The 16,839-nt window shown below is 46.0% G+C and overlaps 1 protein-coding gene across 2 annotated transcripts in view; it reads right to left on the bottom strand.

Annotated features, from left to right (window-relative positions):
• Positions 1–16,839, bottom strand: part of Idua (alpha-L-iduronidase) — a 368,620-nt gene extending 351,781 nt beyond the window's left edge. Inside the window, exons 1-2 of one of the 2 annotated variants that reach the window (XM_065439736.1) lie at positions 16,628–16,839; positions 13,177–13,314 (exon numbers count right to left, since the gene is read on the bottom strand). In XM_065439736.1, coding sequence (XP_065295808.1) covers positions 13,177–13,314; positions 16,628–16,839 — 350 coding nt within the window. Of the gene's footprint in view, positions 1–10,490; positions 10,589–13,176; positions 13,315–16,627 lie in introns of those variants that run through there. The other variant, XM_065439737.1, reaches the window with a different exon arrangement.

Here is a 16,839-nt window from a genome sequence, read left to right as displayed (position 1 = left end):
TGCGTGCAATGTTTTACTTTTTGCATGTGACCGCTTTGACGGAATTGTCACTGTCATCGTGTTATCGCTTGCGTGCCAGACGCGCTTGCTACATCGGAAATTTCGCGGACGTTGTCGTCAATTCGACAGCGAGACAGCCGTGTCTAACCCGAGTGTACGCAATACCTGAATAGTATTGTGCGATGTAGAATATACGCTGGCACCATCCACTGCTACATTGTATAAGTACACGATGATGCATGTATACATAGCAGGCGGACTTGAGCAGTGAGATTCGATTCGATCACTGCCGACCGTGCTCGCCTCAATCGTTGTCACTGAATGGTTACTTTGCTTTATCGACACAAGTTCATCCACAATAAACATTTCGATTCTCTGTTCATTTGTTTCTGCCTCTTAACCGTCGCTATAGCGTGACCGTTGACATACATTACGAAAATTGACTTTTTCCTCTACTTATGAAGCCTTGAAGCCAAGGGCGTCCTTCAACACACCACAATTTTTTTTTTCTTTTCTAACCGTCGGCGTCGCCACCGCTGGGAGGCGGCTCTCAAAAGTTCAGAGCTGGCACACCAGCTCTGGGCCGTCCGGCAAGCCGAAGATGCCGCCCGAGTCCAAGGACTTCGAGCCGCCACCTGAGGCCACCACAACAAAAACTGCCGGACCATTCATTAATAAAGTTTCTTCTTCTTCTACTTCTTCTAACGCCAAGCATATTTTCCTCTGACCATGCGCTTGGTAGGTAGGTAAGCACCTGTCTCGCCTCGTTTGGGGCCTCTTCAATAAAAAAAAAATTCATTTCCCACTGTTGGATTCCAAGGACACCCAGCGCAGCAGCCCGATGCTCGATACCCATTTGTCCAATGATGCATGCTTGACAAGGGAGGAGAACAATAACTTGACCGCTACTCCATCCCACGTCCTGTCCTGCTCTAGATCTGCCCTCGTCCGGAACCCACCGCTATGACGCCAGAGCCACACCAGTGGAAGCTTCTCGCACGGCGTGGCGCCAAACGCAAAGCGCGCATTGCAGACGGCCTCGCGGCAGCTCTTTCGTGTCGCGGAAGGGATCTCATCCTGGAGTGATTTTTCGTGCCTCGCCGCGGCGGCAAGTGAGCCGCGATCGGAGGAAACCAGTGAAAGCGGTCCCTCCAGTGAGGTGCGCGCGAGAAACTGGTGTCATGCGGACCCGCCCGACCACTGTATGAGCTCGTTTTGCTTTATCGTCTGCTCGCGTCAACTCTCGCTCGCGCTTGTTTTGGTTGGCTCGAGTTTGTTCTCGTTCGCACTTGTTGTGATTGTCATGCTTCGAGATTTTTCTTTTTTTTTTCAATGGTGAATCTAAACCGAGACGTCCCGATAGAAAGGTTTTTTTAGAGACAGTGCGCCATATCCGATTCTGCACGAAAAGACGGATCCTGAATACAAGGGCGCAGAGGCGACACCCAGTAGCTCATTCTCCTTGTCTTTTGAACGCGGCGCCGCCGCAATAGTAGGGAGCACACCCATATGATTATGATCAATGGCAACGACGTCGTCATTTTCATGAGACATGACTCGCATTAAGAATGAAGGACGAAGAACGTAAGCGCAGCGCCAATCTGTCAGCAGACGAAGGAAAAAGCACGCGATAGCTCACACCGCAGATTAAAAAGGAGGAGGCGAGATTTTCATGCTGTCACACGACTGCCGTAGCGGCTCGCCACCAGTTGGTGTGGCCGCACTGCCGGCGCTGCGTGTTAACGCCGCGCCCGTTTTTCCGCTGGCGCGTATAGGGCTTAAGGTGTCACGTGTAGCCGTGGGACGCTACACCTCATCGTTTAACCATAAAGTCCATCTAATTTTGCGCGTTCTGCCACATTGTCAGCTTGAAATCCAATGATGTTTTGAAGACAATAAAAACTAAGGTAAAGCGGTATCTACCTGTTTATGCCTCTTTCTTGCCTCCAAGTGCATTGGCGGTAACTTCGTATTGCCATACATTGATCGTAAGCTGAGAATGTGGCATACTTCGTGTGATACAGGAGGTATTTCAGGGCCAGCATTCCGCCCACAAAGTTATAGAATATCTTGGAAACCGAACGTGGCACCCCTAACGAGGGGAAGTATAATCCAAGCGATTGTTTACGCTCGAATTCCACACACAAATGTGCTCTAGAAATTATAGTTTCGTGCAACCTTCAGAGTGATGACCGTGTTTGTTCTGGCCGAAGTAAAACCGAGAACGCCGCTGTCTGCGGGTCGATGTAGAACTATTACTAGTGCAGCGATCAGCGGCGACGGCGGGGCTATCCTAAAGAAAGCTTGGCTGATAGAAATAGGGAAGGCAGCATGTCTATCGTCCATACTAGCAAGCGATAACGAACCACTCAGCGTGCCAAGGCATCTTTGGTTAAGAATTATGGTGGGTGACTACGTATTTCGGTTGGTTCTGGACGAAGCAGAAGGCCATGATACTTGGCGCTGTGCAAATTCTTGTAAAAAATCATCTCATAGTAACTTTAAAGTGCGAGCGAGCGAATGGTTAATGCAGGATGACTAGTTCTACCTTTCCTCGTTAGTGGTCAGACCACCGCAAGACACGCTCGCGCTATAAATTTCATACATAATCAGACGACATGCATACGCCGTTTCACACGCTGCAGATTCCTCTGAAGCATTATCGATCTCGCAAGGTTAAGGGGAAAGGTGGGGTTCAACTTTTTAGTAAGAACCACATGAAGGAAATGTACAATGCGTATGGGGAAAGCATATGGGCTATTAGCTGTCTTATAGTTAAATATATAATACCCTATATATGAGAGCTAAGTTTGTGATAAACTTCATACTCTGTATAGATATTATTATTATTTGTTTTGAAAACATATATACACTTGACAGGAAAGGGAAAGCGAGGAGCAGGCTGGCAACTGCCACCGGAAAGGGCACGACACCTGCCTACTCTTCAGAAGGAAGGCGACAGAAACACGGAAATGAAAGACAGGAAGACAGGGAGAGAAGAGGAAAGAAAGAGCAAGGTGACAAATCTCAAAAAATGAAGTAAAACACACGGTTGTGGTCACACACAGTAGGGCAGGTCACTGCAGGTCAAGCTACTAAAGAATGTTAAAAATGTCTGAGTTACAAACGTGAATCTAAAATAGTTAATTCTAGAAAAGTAAGGAGAGCGCGATGAGCCTGATCGCGACGAGACGCACAACCACTGGGGTACAAATAATCTTTGAGAGTCACACTCTGAATAAATTAAAGCAGAAATAACGCAGCGCGCGCGTCATTCAGACGTAGGTTCGGCTCCCAATGGCGGCAAAGTTGTCTGCTCTCCCACTTTCATTTTCTTTTTCAGATATTACCAATATTAAATTTATCACAAATTTATCCGTCCTCTATAATCAATTATACATTTCAATTTTAAAAAACAGGTAATTTCCTTAGCCTCCTTAGCTTAGTTTCATATTGTCGATCTCGGTGGTACATAATGGTCAGCCAAGAGCTTAGTAACGTTTTCACTTGCTCAAGCTACATTCTTTTTGGCATATTGCATACTCGTAGCTCCTCCTTCCTCCTCCTCCACCCTCTTTTTCCAGCCTAGTATTGTATTTTGATATTCCAGCTCTGAACGGATTCTAATGCTTGTAAAGCTTGCGATGTAGGTCATTCTTAATATTGTCTTTTCGAACTACAGAGCTTTTGCTTTGCATGAGCTATTTTTCGTTCAGGTCAGGACGTCGCGCCGCATCCGACAGCATTTTCACTCCGTCCCGCACAGTCACGGCTCGAATTCATGACGTCAACACGCCTCACTAAATATCGAAACAGTTATCTGAAAACTTCATTATTCTTTGTAGAGTGCCCAGTATTCCTATATAACGCATTTTAGAGGATGGCTGAGAAATTATTCAGTTGAACAGAGCCGTTGAGACGGTAGCGTCATTTGCTGACTATCTGAACGGGTGGGGCACAAGTGTATCGCTGTCGAAAACTCGTATGAGTCCATAGCCAATTCTACGCCTTCATAGAACGTCTACTGCCAATGTGCTCAACAATACTTTTGTTCCAATGCCAACGCTGAGACTGACCAAACCTTCTATTCTATTTCTTCTTCAAAGTTGCCATTCTATTCTTGTTAAACGACACCAATGTTCACACTATATTATACGACGCGGTAAAAGTAAAGGTTTCGACTACAAACTTGCCTATAATATTTCTATTGAAACGTTACAATGATTAAAGGGCAGTGTCGTCCCTTAACGAATATTAGTTTTATTAAAGTCAGGCAAATGTGGGTGACTATAATATCCACGCATGCAGTTGCCTCGCAGAACTTTTTTTTTTTTTCAGGCCGCATTATTAATGGAGGAGGGCTCCCACGTGCCAGCACTCACTCGTACTTGACCACGTCCGTTCGCAACTTTCGTGATGTTGTCACAGACAAGCGGATTAGGCAAGAAGGCAGATCTTCAATGTTCTGTCGCTGCTCCAACCATCTCAGTCTCGATTACGTAAGGCTATGGTGTTGCGCTGCTAAGCACGACGTCACGGCATCAAATTCTGACCGCGACGGCCGCATTCCGATGGGGGCGAAATGCGAAAACACCCATGTGCTTAGATTTAGGTGTACGTTAAAGAACCCCCGGTGGTCAAAATTAAACCGGAGTCCCCCACTACGGCTTGCCTCATAATGAAATCGTGGGTTTGGCAAGCAAAACCCCAGAATTCAATTCGATTCGATTCGATTACGTAATCGCAAACCAACAACGTGGGAATCAATGCCACGTGAAGCGTTTTGCACCTAGCTCAGCTATATTCAGCATTGTTTAGAGAGAGAGACAGAGAAAGGCAAAGGAAAGACAGGGAGGTTAACCAGAGATTATCTCCGGTTGGCTACCCTGTACTGGGGGAGGGGCAAGGGGATGCAATAGATGAGAAAGAAAGAAGGATACGAAAAAAGGAAAAAAAAAGCCTAAACACACACGCACGTACACACGAGCTATTTCTGTGGGCACTGTCACGCAGCCCGCAAAGGCGTTCCTAGTCTTACGCAGTGTCACCGTACAGTCCTACGTCACACAGTGTACAGTCACAATTTGTCAGAAAGTCCCGTGTCTTTCAAGTATCACAGCAGCGCCTTCATAGCGGATCGCGCTGATGTTCGCGTAGGCCAGGTTCCAAGAATCTTGTTTTCTGTCATTGGGCGCTTGTCCAGTTTGACTAAGGTGGCTGAGAGGACTGCTCTTTGTGGGTTAAAACGAGAGCACTGACACAGAAGATGCTCGATCATTTCATTGCACCTGCAGAAGTCACATAGTGGGCTGTTGGCCATTCCGATAAGGAAAGAGTAGGCATTTGAAAATGCTACTGCAAGCCATAGACGGACGTATATGCATTGTTTAGGTTTCCGCAAAGCGTTACCAGGCGGGCCAACTTGTTTGTCGATAAGGCGAGCAATCGCGTGTGTAACGACAGCTGCAAGACGATGACGACGGTGAAGACGATGGCACGGCGACTGATTCTTTGTGCGCCGGGAATGAGACGTTACAACCTCTTTCGTTGTGACCAGGGTCGTTACTGAAGTGGATACAATGACACACAGCGTCTGCTTAGCGTTAGCTGCAACAAGAAAAGGGCTGGGAAATGTGAGCCGATCCAGGAGGCGGTGCAGTACGACACAGCGTTTCAAAGCGCTAGCTTTCACAAGGGAATGACGATAGAAACTGGAACGATCTCATTTTTAATAAGCAGCTTGTTGTTTTGCGACGTGAAGCCCGCGAAAGGCAGTGATAACTCTGTTCTCTGCTGGAGACTGGCGCTCGCGTACGTGCTCTAGCTCGTGCTATGCAACGTGATGGGTGCGCCAGTCGTCTCAAAGAGTCGCCGTTGGCACGAGAGAAGTGCGAGTGCCGCCTGACTGGGTCACTATCCTTGGTGTGCTGAAAGAACTGAATAATTTGTAAACGTGTTTGCGCCAGAGTGCGACGGGAGCCACATGCCTATATATTGTGAAATTTTCGTGCAGCGGTAAATAAGGCAATAAAGAACAAAAACGCGATCGTTTCCTAATGGTTATAGCATTTACCTATTGTGCCAGGGGCCCGAGGTTCAATCCCGCCAACGGACTTTCTTTATTATTATTATTATTATCATTATTATTATTATTATTATTATTATTATTATTATTATTATTATTATTATTATTATTATTATTATTATTATTATTATTATTATTATTATTATTATTATTATTATTATTATTATTATTATTATTGTTGTTGTTATTATTATTGAAGAGGCCCGGAACGATGCGACACGAGAACCTACCGCAATGTGCCTGGAGTGAGCTAAGTGGCATATCTAGTGGTTTTTAAAAGAAAAAAAAAAGGGGGGGGGGGGTGTTCCAACTGCATTCGCTTTGTTCTTTAAGGTTGCTGAAATTTGACTGGGAGTGCCTCAAAATGCTTCCACTGACGACGTGGGAGCAAATGCAGTATGCTGCCGGTTTCTGTTCGTGTGAGCGCTATGCAGCTTCCGACAGCGCACTTTTGATGGTGCGAGCTGCGAAGGCTCGGTCGTCTACGCGGTTTCGCGACTGTGCTTCAACCTCGTGTTGTCGTACTTTGTGCGCCTCACGTCGATAATGGCAAAGTGGCGATGTTTGCATTTGTTAGCGGCACCTTAAGCTCTTCTTTTGAGCCGAGAGATAAGCAATGACAGGAGCAACATCATAGTGCTAACAACTTGCTGTGCTGGCATAGGACTGTCCTGAAAGCAGCGGCATTTAGTCGGGTATCACAAGAACTTCTGCGCTGCCCTCAGTTAATCCTTCCCTCTCACCTCTCCGGAAACTGACCCGGCGTTTGGGTTGCGCACGCTTTCTGTGGCTTGGATCTGCAGCGTCTGGTAGTCCGACTCGGAGGACCGGATCTACCACCCGAATGGAATTGTTAAAAAAATTATTCGCAATAATACAATGTCAAGCCACGAAAACCTTAATTCGCAACTGCCCGGAAGCGTGCTTCACCCAACTTTTGCGCGCATGTGGTGAAGATTAACCCCCAAACCGTGGTGGCCACTTTTGTCTTGACACGTATAGGTCAGGCCAGGCCTCCTGGGTGTCGTAATTTGACGATATCTTTTCGCCTGCACACACTAATCGCCCCTAGTGCCACGTAGCTCGCAAACGCCACGCAAGTGATTTCGAGTGGTGCCTGAATACGAAGGTACCCTAAGCAAAATTCCATATAGTGATTCTAAGCAGAAGTACAGTTTACTGCATAAGCTCCGTTTAGATCGTAACTCAAAGCAGAAGCGTCGATAATTGCCCGCTCGCGGCCGCGGGTCCCTGCGCTCATGCTTTTGAGTGATCTCAGCCAGTAATCGCGAGCGATCACTTTTGCAAGATTTCATGTGACTCGGCACGGACCTGCCGGCGTATATGGCCCACAGCGTTCCTGGCACTGTGCCAAGCTCACTATCTACTGGCAGTGTCAAGAACGCTATCGGATATATACTTCAATTCGTCCAGTGTCCATTCACGCAAAAACTCGGCAATATACTGAGCATGTGTTGGTGGGCTAGTTGGTTAAGCATGATTACAAAAACGGCGCCGAATAAAACAACACACGAAGAAGAATATTTTCCGCTCCGAAACGTCTTGGGTTGATGTGTGCCAAAGTGAACGCAGGAAATCGCGAAAACAAACAGGTGTGCGCAAAAAAACATGGGCAGAAACATGTCAGATGTGTACAGAAAGTAGTTTATTCGGTCCCCTTGTCGTGCGGTTCAACATATGTAGGCCAAACGGGCAGATGTCTGAATGACAGATTACATGAGCATAGGTATAAGATGGAAAACGAGCTCTCCGGTCATATAAGTGCGCATTGTAAGGCGCACAAGTGCATCCCAGATTTCGATAGAACCAGTGTTCTGTACAGAGCTGACCATCAACTCACTAGGGAGATATTGGAAGCGCTTGAGATAAAAAAGCGCGGTCTTGAATGTATCAGTGAAGCCTCAATTTCGCTTTCGGCAAAGGAGCTGGCATATCTTGAGAGTGACTCTTGAAATGTTATTCTGTATCTTCGCTTCCTTGTGCGATGCAGATGACTGCCTTGTTTAGTTCTTGTTGTTTTTTGACAGCAGCTATATATTGCTATGTCAAGAAATAAAACACTCCGTTGTTAGTGCGCCTACGTGCTGTCTCGTGTTTCCCTTCTTCGTGTGTTGTTTTATTCGGCGCCGTTTTTGTAATCGGCAATATAATTGTATCCCCGAATGTGATCGTTTGCCTAGCACTGGCGCACGGACTGGTATGTTGTTTCACGGTAATGAGGGACTGGAGTGGAGGCTACGTGACTTAAGTGAGGAAATCAGGACCGTGTGCACGCGAAAGCGCACTTTCCAGCGCCTCGTTAATCGTCCAAGTCATACCAGAGCGTCGTCTGCAGTCTGGAGCGCAATCTCAAGCGCCAGAACGCGGCTTGTTGCTTCTGCTCCGATGTATAAGTTTACTGTGAAATAGAGTGTTCGTTTCAAGACAGGACAGGTGGGCTGCAACGCATCTCATGCTCGTTAATCGGGCACCAGCTTTCGCTGCTCCAAATTTTTGCTGCAAGCAGAGACAGCGCTCCTCCTTCATGATGAGCTTGCCTTCTATGGTACTGGACACTGCTTGTCTTGTCAGATATCGTACTGATTCGAAGGGTATGTGCCAAAAGCACACGATGGAAATTGCTCTCGCTTGATCACTTATGCCAGTCGCGACCAAATCAGTGTCGCCATCACCGCACCTCGAATAGGCGAGGTAGTTCTGTCTTTAAAGCAAAACAACAAAAGACCCGGAGCCAAATTCCGCACAAAACGTTTCGCACGTAAGTGCTCCTTACCCCATTCACCGGCTACGTTTGCTAGTAATACCTACAGAACCAAGGTTGGCTTTAATATTCTCTTACGAACAATTCTATCGTAAGAAGTTTTTGTGAATATGAGCACCATGCTGTAGTCTGATTATCTTAATAGACTTTACATTCTTTCCATCTGCCTACCGCAGCCTCTGGCCTAGGCGCTGTTTCGTAACACTTCCCCAGAGCGGGTGTGCGCTAGTGCGTCTGTCGTTATCCACGTCACATACAATTCTCGAGTCGAATCGAAATTCTTACTTACTCGTTACTTAGCAATGAAAGAACATATTCATTCATTCATTCATTCATTCATTCATGCACGCATGCATTTACTTATTTATACTGCAATTCCCTCTTGGGAATCTTAGCAGGGTGGGAAATACATACATAGGTTACGATAAGTTACGTATAGCACACTACAAGGCAAGTACAGATTACAGCAAGTTAAAAAAAAAGTAAATAGCACAAACAAAACATACTCAGTGTCACGTGCAAAAATAAAAAGAGCCTTAATTCAGTTCGGTGAATGCGACAAAAATAATGTTATTGCAGGTTGTAGGATTTGAATGTTTGTTAAACCATTACAATCATTGACAGTTCGCGGGAAAAAAGTATTTGAAACAGTTGCTTTTGGTTTGAAAAGGGGTTATGGTCAGCTCGCGTATTTTTCTTGTGGCGTATCCGTAAGAAGGGGAGATCATTTCTGTGACGTCAGTTTTACGATGTCTTTTAATTATTTGTACAGAAATTTTAGTCAGGGCTTGAGATTTCCTTGCACTGAGAGTTGAAGTTTAGATCTTTCTAATACCTGTGTTATTGAGGTACGTCCGAAATTCTGATAAATAAAGCGAACAGCCTACTTTTGCACACGTTCAAGTTTATCTATGGTGGTTTCAGAGTGCGGGTCCCGGATCACACAGGCGTAGTCTAACGTAGGAAGAATTACAGATCTATAGGAAAGAAGTCTAGCCTGATTTCGTGCCCCGAATGCTACACGACCAGCAAACTAGCAGCCTTTAATCGCTCGCCCACCGCATACATCCCGCTTGGTTCGGTCAAGGTATATCATGACCGCCTCCGTGAACGAGAGAAAGCACCGCCCGGTGATTGCGCAAGCGACGAGGAACTTTCGTCGCTCGCCCGACCGCATGCAGCAATCACTCAGTCTCGCGGGAGGGGGGGAGGGGGGCGAATAGGGGGCGGAGGTGCGGGGGGGAGCCCAATGTTTTCGTAGTAGACTGCGCCTGCAGGCAGTGGTTTTAGAATTGAGGCGATCACTGCGGCGCTCGTCGCGAAGGCTGTACGGCAATTCCCATTTGACGCGCCGTGCCCCCAAGCGAAACACGAAGCGCCCCCCTCTGCTCGTCGCCCCGCTACTCATCTCCCGGTTACGGGGCTCCTTTGAACTTTGCCCAGGCGCTTGTCTCACTGTTTGGCCAAGGGCTTAAGCGGCGCTCAAAGCGTTTCCGTTGGGGATGCGACCGTGCGCTAGCTTGGCTATAAGGGGAATCGTGGGCGGGGGACGCGAGATTAAATGTGCAGGCAGCCATATGGATCCGTTTCACCGATCGCCGATTTGAACATTTACATACATACCTAATGTCGCGTTAAGCTCGAGGTTGGTTCCCAGAACAATCAGATGTCTGCGGTGGGGCAGAGAGCCCGGCGCGTTTGTCGGGAACACCGTGTGTACCTGGAACACTTTAGAAAGTGCGGTTCTCGGTGCGTGCGTGCGTGCGTGCGTGCGTGCGTGCGTGCGTGCGTGCGTGCGTGCGTGCGTGCGTGCGTGCGTGCGTGGCTGGGCACGCGCGTTCACGTTTCTTTGAGCAGATGGGATCGTTTCAGTAGGCTTGTCCCTGAGCAGACGATAGCAATCGATATAAATGGTTTCCACTGAAATAAATTACGACAGACGGTAACTACAAACAATTGTACGAAGGTATTGCGGCACGAAGCCAAGGTGGAATCGCGTTCAGGGCACTGTAAGCCAGTTGCCAGGCCTCAAGTTTGTCAATTACTGGGGCACCGGTTGAGAATCAACTTGATTGTCGTCGATATATCTGCTAATTGCAACAACGCCTTTTTAATGGCATTAGCATCCTTAGGATACTTCCCGCACTTTACGGGGGCTGTCTGTCTGTCTGTCTTTCTATCTATCTGCCTATTTGCGTCTCTAGCCGTTTTCCCGCCAACTGGGTCTCTGGGTAGTCCATGGCCGAATGCGTTGCGCATCGGGCTGCTGTGCTGAGGGTACGGGGTTCGAGACCAACCGTCGCGCCAACCTAAGCCACTGAGTATGTGCCGCTCTTCAACGAACCTCTCTGACACAGGCGTGAATCTCTGGGTAAGTGGCACTGGGCATGTGGTGCTGGGCATGCACCGCTCTTCGATGAACCTGTTTGACTCCGACATCCAACACTTGAGTATGTGCCGCTATGTATGTGCTGCTGTTAATTGAGCCTCTTTGATAGCAACTTGGGTCACTGGGTATGTCCCAGTAGGTGTGCGGCGCTCTTCAATTAACCTCTTTGAGTTGAACTCCGGTAGCTAGGTACGTGCCGCTGTCCTTGTGCCGCTCTACAATGACAAAAAAATCATCCTGTAAATTTTACCGATCCTCAGCGGAATCGACGCCGCGCCACGCGCGGACTTTCCGGCGGCGCCGCCAGATGCCGCAGCGCGTGCAGTAAGAAGCGCAAGAGTAAATCCTGGCTGCATGCATGTCTCGGCGGTGCCAGTATACTGTGTGTCGCTTTATTGCTTCAATGCTGATCGCATTAACGTCGACATTCGTCGGCTCTACCGGATTTTTTGTTTTATTATTTAGCCAAGCTCCTGTACAGCCCACAGACCCGCGTGTAAAGCAGTCTCCGTTTCAATAAAAGCACACGGATTTCCACAATGTCGAAAACACCCCAGAAAGTTTTGATTATCTTGTTCCATATGGGTCGATTCCGAAGAGTCAGTAGACACTGAGCTGATGATCTGTGTAGAATGCCACAGAAGGCAATGAAAAAATAATAGGAAAATCTTTTCGATAGCGAAGGTGTGTAGTGCTCGTTGCGCATGCGGTCTACGTCACCGTGATCAATCGCCGTTTAAAGAAAATACTAATTCGTCCCTTTGTGGGCAAGTTCTGATGAAACCAATAATTTTAATATTCATTTTATTTATTTCCAGAATTACAAGTGTTCTGGTGGATACCAAGGGCTAAAAGCTGTTGGAAAAACAGCTTGACTACAGCTTGAATAAACGCTTTTATACTACTACTCGTTCGGGCAAGCGGGGAACTTTACATCGGGAATCAGGCCCCCAGGTTGTTGTTGTTGTTGTTGTTGTTGTTGTTGTTGTTGTTGTTGTTGTTGTTGTTGTTGTTGTTGTTGTTGTTGTTGTTGTTGTTGTTGTTGTTGTTGTTGTTGTTGTTGTTGTTGTTGTTGTTGTTGTTTTATTGAAGTGAAACGTTAGGCCACTGCTTGTCACTTGGCAAACGAAACAAATTTGCATAAAAAGGGAGAATAGCGACACAGAATATAACACTCAGTAGAACACTGGATGAATAAAAAATCTACAGTCCAACAGTACATGAGTCGCAAAGTTTTGTGCATTAGTTCAGTACACATGCGCATATATAAAGTAAGATATTTTGAACAGCCAAAACACATAACACATGTAATACAATGCAAGTACAGAACAGAATTATACATATTTCGTAAAAGTTGCGATCTCCACATAAACCAATTATGAACCATGAACAACATTTATGTTACTCATTTAGCGTATTCGGATCATCTGAAACTTAATATTTTCCCAATATGTTGGTGTCCTCTAAAAACTTTTTCAGATCAAGAAGTCCTCTTTTTTGAAGGCCCGCAGTTGGCCATGGGCCAAGTACCTTTTTAGAGTGAAAGGTCTTCTGTCTATTATTATTATTATTATTATTATTATTATTATTATTATTATTATTATTATTACTATTACTATTATTATTATTATTATTATTATTATTATTATTATTATTATTATTATTATTATTATTATTATTATTATTATTATTATTATTATTATTATTATTATTATTATTATTATTATTATTATTATTATTATTATTATTATAAGAGTCTTGTGTTCGTACGACACAATAATGCCGCTCGGACGCGATGATTGTGGCACTGGGCCCTACAAATGAAAGCGAATCTTGATCGTGATACCCTCGGAAGCAGGAACGTGGCATTTGATATGATTTCCTCAATCGCAGTTCACGCCGTGCCGCAATGCAACTTACTTGGCATTCACAATGTCAAGGAGCCAGTGCATCCTGACCTGGGTTGTCCCGTACCCAGGAACGGAAGCGATGTATATCAAGTTCTGTTGCATGTCGTCCCCCAAGAAGAATTCCGGGTCATTGTGCGGCTCAGGCGGGCTGCAATAACCGCAGAATAAGAAGAGCTTGCGTCAATTTTATGGCGCTTCCGAAGGACAATTCGAACAGCGGAAACTTTTTTTTCCCTCTTTTCGGCACACGTCAATCAGAAAGAAAAAGAAACGTTCACGAAGTCTACGAACACTACAGCTAATTATTTCGGTAAAGTAGGAATCTCCTTAAGGGAACACAACTAAATTCACTGAACATCTCCACAACGCTCGCATCAGGGTTGCCGCGACGCGATCTACTTGTTGATGTGAGGGCAAAAGCGCACAGAAAGCTCGCGGAGAAGTGCGCGGGCGTTCTGCTCTTCATTCACCCACGAAGGCATCCTTCAGTAATGCGGCACGAAACTATGTGACAGTGTGTCGCTGACTTTAAGGACGAGTGATCTTGAAACTGATGATGTTGCCAGGATTTACTTTCGGAGTGGAAGTGCCTCGAGTACTGACGAGTTATGTGATTACGCAAAATGAATATGAGCGTTTGTTTTACGAATAAGTGCTAATTTGGGAAACTTTGTTCATTAAGAAACTTATCAGCGATTATACCGCACAAGTCCATGCGTACGCCGCCAGCTCTGAATTCAAACCACAAATATAACTTTTTTTTTCTTCTCAAATCCCCCGTTTTAAATAAAGATAGCCGTCGCCAAAACACCCAGCACATTTAAATTTATAGAGACACTATAAAATACCAATAAAATCAAATTAGACTGATGAAGTATTCTCCAAACACTATAATCTCGTTTATTTCGTTGACGAACTGGTTCCGAAAGAACGGTCGGAAGTTTCTTTTCTCAAATTTCACTCCAAAACCACGGCGCTGGTACGTCATTATCACTTGACGGATCTCTGTGCGTTTCCAGGTGTTGGGGCCAGTTTTGCGCTGACAGCATTCTCCAAATTTACTAGGCCGAGTCCTCTGCTCCTTTAGTAATGCAATGTATATAATCCCTACTTAACTATAACACTCAATAAACTAGTTCGTAGCAGGCGACATTAGAATCCATGATGTCATGGCGACCCCGTGCGGAGGCTTCCCAAGTCGTCACTTGTCTTTCATTCTTGTGCCTTTCCTGGCTTAGCAAACCAGAGCTCCCGGCAAGGAGACGTACTGGATTCATGTGCGAGCGTGACAGTCTCGCATACATTACTACGCCGTCAAAGTGAGACGCGAGAGCGCGTGAACATGGCGTCTGCTGGCACTTCGTTGCTGGCTGCGACGGGCCGACCCGGCAACAGCCACTTTTCCTGCACTCTACCGAGCGGGTCGGTCTTGGTCAGCCCACCCGTGTGCAGGCAGGTTGACTGCAGCCCGACCCAGTTTACGAGACCCAGTAAATTTATGCATTTACGCGTCGCAAAGCAGTAATCAAGACGAACACGCTACTGGATTCTTTTCGGACTTCGTTATAGCGAGGCCTAATTAAGACTGCCGAAATGGCCACTGAACAGGAAGGCCACGTTATGTAGGCAAATCATACTTCTGGAATAGCATAATGGCCATTCTTACTGTGAGAGGAGGATCGGCAAGTCAGGAAAGACGCCAAGACGAAAGACAGGTGAACCCACACACCAACTTGCTGTGACGTCAGTTATTCTGACATCGTCCACACGGGTGTAGTTAATAGACTGATCGGCAAAGAAGGACAACCTTGCATCTTGAATGAACGAAAGAGTTCATCTTCGATGTTTCGACAATTTTTGCCGCGCCAAACACACATTCCACACACGAGAAAATACGTTGAAAACCCTGACGTCACACTGACGTATACTGGGGCTGGGGTTTAAGCGCGAAATTCAAAATTGGGTAGCTTGGTCTCCATTTTCTCCTGTAATATAATCGAACTTTTTCTGGCGAAATGAATGAAATTGGGTTTTGAAGGGATACTTTATCAGTCTAAATTGATCTATTCTTGCTCTTTAGTGTAGTTCATAACGCAAACAGTTACTAAGCCCAATATACTGCAAACTTTGGCTGGTTGGTACATCTTGTAGCTAAATAGAGCAGCCCATGAGACAAATGGAAGGAAAAGGAAGAGGCGCTGAATTCAGAGATTCATCCGTTTGCTTCCGTTTGTCTTGTACCATGCGATGTTACTCTATTTAAATACAGCCCAATAAATTGTTGTAGCATATTACCACGCGCGTGTTTTATTTTTTGTTGTCATCTCTAGTGAGCAAGACGCGCTTTCTCTACCGGAAAATTCGTAAACGTTGTCGCGAACTCAGTATCGAGACAAAGTCTACCGTATCGGTTTGTAGGCACTGGACGAACATTGCAGAGCATTTTCGAATCTATATGCGCGAGCACCACTGATCGCTTTGAGATGTACGATCGAACGATCTTGAGCAGTGGGGTTCGGTTCGACGACCACCGACCGTGCTCCGCGCTACATACCATAGTCACTTTTGTGTTGCTTTCTTTTTTTTTTTGGGGGGGGGGGGTGCACAAGTTCGCCCATAAAGATTTCGGTTATTTCATTCATTTTTCTGGTAGTGCCCGTTTAGCTAACCTCAAAGGCACGTTTATACCATACTTGTTCAAAATTGAATTCAGATTATGTGCTCTCAATGTCCCACAACAACAAATACGGGTTTTGAAGGATGCCGTATGTGGGGGACTCGGCATTAATTCCTATACCTGCATGAGCTCCTTTAACCTCAACAAAAAATCTCAGTATAGAAGTATTTTGGCAATCTGCACCCATCGGAATGCGGCGCCGCGGTAAAGTGCTTGTTCGAAGCGCTTCCAACTCACGCGATGTGAACATACACAGCGCGTATCAAAGTTTTGATGCTTTTTCTCACTTACATTTCCTCTCTCTCAGAGCCTGGATGATATCTCACGTTGCGCTTATCGAAAAAAAATAGGCGCCGCATCAGACAGCTCGAGCTCATTCGCGTAGAACAGAGCATCGTAGATTGCACTGCATGCTGTTTGTTATCACCAAATTAATAGAGAAGCTTCGAGGGTAGCTGCTCGCGGCGCACGAAATTAAAATTATGGAGTTTTACATGCCAAAACCATGATCTCATTGTGAGTCACGCCGTAGTGGAATACTCCGGATTAATTTGGACCACCTGGGGTTCTTTAACATGCACCTATATCTAAGTACACGGGTGTTTTTGCATTTCGCCCCCATCGAAATGCGGCCACCGTGGCCACGATTCAATCCCGCTACCTCGTTCTTAGCAGCCCAATACCATAGCTACTAAGCAACCCCGACGCGTGGCGCACGAAATGTCAGTAAATCTGCTTCGCTGTTCAACTGAGATGCGAACAAGTCGCGCAAATGCATACATACCAGAAGCCGGTGCTTTTCCAAAAGGGCTTCACTATACCAACAACATCAGAAGCGTTAATGAAAACTTCGAAGTTCTTTGAAGTTGTCTGTTTCAGCCCGTCTAGCCTTCTCACGTACAGTATGTCGGAGTCCAGGCAGGTCGACTCGCTTACGATCGCTTTGCAAAGGAGCAACACAACCACCGCGAACATCTCGACACCCTCTCTGCACAT

The sequence above is a fragment of the Dermacentor albipictus genome, chromosome 1 (assembly GCF_038994185.2).
Source record: "Dermacentor albipictus isolate Rhodes 1998 colony chromosome 1, USDA_Dalb.pri_finalv2, whole genome shotgun sequence".
Classification (NCBI taxonomy): domain Eukaryota; kingdom Metazoa; phylum Arthropoda; class Arachnida; order Ixodida; family Ixodidae; genus Dermacentor; species Dermacentor albipictus.
The sequence above is the reverse complement of the archived record's forward strand: the minus strand, read 5'-3'. Positions and strand labels throughout refer to the sequence as shown.